Below are 3626 nucleotides of genomic sequence, written 5' to 3'. Positions count from 1 at the left end.
TTTTTTTTTTTTTTTTTTTTTTTTTTTTTTTTTTTTTTTTTTTTTTTTTTTTTTTTTTTTTTTTTTTTTTTTTTTTTTTTTTTTTTTTGTTTTCTTGGGATGGCTTGTTTCTCAGCTCAAAGCCTCCTTGAAAAGAAACCCTGTCAAGGATTTTAGTCAGTGCCAGCACATCCAACAGAGCTCATCCCTGTCCCACACAAAGGGCTCCTACATGGAGGAAAGGTAAGGGAGAGGAAATGCCCCACAGCATTGATTTTTTTCTATTTCCAAGGGGCCTGATTTCCAGGAGGTGCTGAATTTTTGACCAGTAGGACTTTTGGAGCCATTTCTATTTACCTGCAAGCCCACATTACTATGGCATCTACACAATCTTCAGTCACAAATGAGCCAGCCTTGTTTTTATCACACCTCTGAAAGTGGTCAATAGCCCAGAACAGCAAAGTAGCTTCAATGCAACCATTTCTGTGGTCACAGAACACAGGCCAAGTCTCTCAGGCAGATCCCACTCTTATCTCATAAAACAAAAACTCTTTCACTCACCATGTTGCTCTCGGATATACTGGAAATACTTGCAATGTCCAGACTCATCGCAATTTGAACAGGTTTTCCTGAGGAGGGAAAGAAATTCCTCAGCAGAGAGAAAGGAAGAGTGAAGGGCACAGTGAAGCCACTCAGGATGTCGTGCAGGGTGGGCACTGCCCCCGGCCTCAAACCACAGAGGTCCAAAAGGCTCTGACACAGTTTCAGAGCATCAGGCTCACGAATAACATGATCCAAAATACAGCTGTCACCATTAGGGAGCTGGAGTTCTGTTCTGGTGCTGGTAGCAGAGGGCAAATACCCACCAGCACCACCTGCGAAGCTGAGCAGGTTTGGATCAGCAGCGTTTCAGTGCCATTTGTGGGTGTTTGGGCAGCCAGGACCACTCTGTCCCTTGATTCCCAGCCCGCATTTCTCCCAGGGTATTTCTCCCAGCTCTCCCCACGCCCGGGCAGCGATGGGAGGCACAGAAATGATTCCCGAAAACAGGCGCTGCCCACAACCCACAACCTCTCTTGTTAGTTACAACAAGAGCCTTTGCCTCTTATTAGTTACCACCCGCCTGTTGTATCTGCAAAACCAAGTTTCAGCACTCCCGGTCCTGGATCTCGGAGGTGACACCGACTGCTGAGATCCACCGCGAGAGGGCGGCTCCGCCCGGGAATCCCAGGGAACGGCCCGGGAATAGCCGGGAACGGCTGGGAATCCCGGGAACCGCCGGGAACAGCCCGGGGACAGCCGGGAACCGCCGGGAACCACCCGGGAATAGCCGGGAACCACCCGGGAACCGCAAGGATTCCCCGGGAAAGGGGGGATTCTCCGCCCAGGAACAGCCAGGAACCGCCAAAAATCGCCGGGAACAGGCGGAGCCAGCAGCGGCCCCGCAGAGGGAAATGCTGCAGCAGCGCAGAGACACGAACTGTCCCTTAGGCTGTGCCTCGGTTTGTCTGATCCCAGGAGGGATCGGGGGCTCCGAGCAGGCAGGGCTTTCCAAGACGTGCCTCTCTGCCTAAGTGGCAACACAGCAACGCCTTTTCCTCATGGGATTGCTAGAACTCCCAATTTAATCATCTAAATGACACTTAGGAACGTCCAAGGGTCACAATTTCTAAATCGCTTTCCAGGTGGTTTTGGCTTTGTTTGTTTGTTTGTTTGTTTTAAGCTGTTCCAAAATACATTTCATTTGCAAAGGATGTATTTTTTTTTAAGTAGGTGTTATTCATGTCCTCTGTCATGCCCAGTCCAGTTCCTGACCATGGGTAAGATCTGTGAGGACTCAGATCTCTGGAGGAGGTGACAGCAGAGCCCTGACCATTTTTTTAAAACATCTGCCATAGATGCAGCTGATCTCCATTACATCGTGGAGAAGCATCTGTTCACTGGTGTGACAGGAGTTGAAGGAGCTTTACCAGTCAGTCCAGGCATAACAAGATGGTAAACTCTGTATTGTCCCAGAAATTTATTACCATGGTCAGAAAATGGAAGGAGCTCAGTAGCAGCAGGTCTGTCTACGAGGGGAAACATCCAAGACCTTGTAAAAGCTGATGGGAAATTTTTCTGTCAAGCAGAGTTGCATTAATAGGTTCTGGCAGAAAACCAAAATTAATAGAAATAAAAAATGGTCATAGCTGTTTTTTAAACTTTCACTGATATTTTTCAGGGGCTGAATGTCAGTCAGAGAAACCTTTTACTCTGTGTGATTACAGCAGTCACCTGGCAGGTGGGAGACCTGACACCAAAATTGGTCAGTAGCCTCAGGTAAGTTCCTAAATGCCTGCTCCCGACTCCCCAGAGACTCCCCAGGGTTTAAAGCACATTTGTGTCTCAGTGGGAAGTAAACTCAATATTCCTGGCAGGAAGAGTGCCTTTGTTCCTCTATAGCTGCAATCTACTAAATAGCTGTACATGACCAGCTGTAAAGCAGAAAATCAAAGGCTCAGGCTCTAAACAAAAGCTTGCACAGTTAGAGCAGAATTTAGTTACTTGGTCAGGTCTTTCCTAGAGACGTTGCAGTTTATAAATTCCCTGCTCTCAGCCTCACAGATGGACATGTTCTCAAGCCACAGACATTCCTGCACCAGCTGTTCAAGACAACAGTGGATGCACAGGAAAGAAGGGCAGCCCTAATTTGAAAGAAACACAACCTTTCAAACTGCAGCATCCTAAAGCAAGCTCAAAGCATCATCCCCTGCACACGAGCCTTGCAGGCTGTTCTTGAAACCCTCCCGTGCGTGGAGCCAACCTACCACCAAAGTAGGGCCGCAGGTATTTGTTGTATCCCATGGTGAGGTTCTCAAATCCAGGCAGGGATGTTGTGTCGCTGCTGTATGAGCTGGATCTGTGGCCCAGGGAGCACCTCCTGGAAACACAGATATGAACTGTGAGGCGTGGGCCGGGCACATCTGGTGTGCAGCTGCAGCTGCGTTTCCAGCTTGTGCTCGGACAAGCAAACAAACTGCATAACATAGTTACTAAAAACAAGTAGATAATTGAAATTACAAGCACCTGCTCACATTGTTACCTGGGCTGAGTAATTAGCACCTTGAAGAGGTGGGGAAATGGCCAACTGCCTCAGCTTATAGCTGCAGGTTCTACACACAGTACCTTAAGGCCCTTCCCAAAATATCACAGAGATATCAAGCAAAGTCTGTAGATAACAAGTCTTAACAATAATCCCCAACTTCCTCTTCCCACTCCTTCTTGTACATTCTATATAAGGAACATGCATTTCTTTTTTCCTTCTGCTTAGGACAACCTGATACAAATCTTACTGCCCAACAGCAGTAAGATATATACACAAAGAGCTAAAGAAATTTGGGACTGGTAGGTCCAAGGATGGTAATAACAGAGTTGGGAGACCTGGGGTGGGGGGTGGGGGGCATTTCCTGCAAAAACCCTCGCTGTGCGCTGGTTCTGAACAGCAAATCAGGCGTTGCACCAGTAATGGACATATTGCGGTTTAGGGACCTGTGCAGGTTGCTCTCTTCTGTGCCACATCCCTTCCTGCATCCTTTGGATGGGCTGGATAACTGGATGCATAGTTTCCTTTTGGCCCACATTATTTATGTGTAACAGAACTCAAATGT

At 47.6% G+C, this 3626-nt stretch overlaps 1 protein-coding gene across 1 annotated transcript in view; it reads right to left on the bottom strand.

Annotated features, from left to right (window-relative positions):
- Positions 1-3626, bottom strand: part of LOC114066113 (gamma-aminobutyric acid receptor subunit pi-like) — a gene marked incomplete at its 3' end in the record, with an annotated part of 6591 nt that overhangs the window by 2324 nt on the left and 641 nt on the right. Inside the window, exons 2-3 of the mRNA XM_027900525.1 lie at positions 2787-2899; positions 541-608 (exon numbers count right to left, since the gene is read on the bottom strand). Of these exons, the coding sequence (XP_027756326.1) occupies positions 541-608; positions 2787-2823 (105 nt within the window). The remainder of the gene's footprint in view (positions 1-540; positions 609-2786; positions 2900-3626) is intronic.

This window comes from Empidonax traillii, unplaced genomic scaffold (genome assembly GCF_003031625.1).
Source record: "Empidonax traillii isolate 1590-97213 ecotype Southwest subspecies unplaced genomic scaffold, ASM303162v1 scaffold735:size313519, whole genome shotgun sequence".
Lineage (NCBI taxonomy): Eukaryota > Metazoa > Chordata > Aves > Passeriformes > Tyrannidae > Empidonax > Empidonax traillii.
Note: the sequence above shows the minus strand (reverse complement) of the source record. Positions and strands in the feature narration are given on the sequence as shown.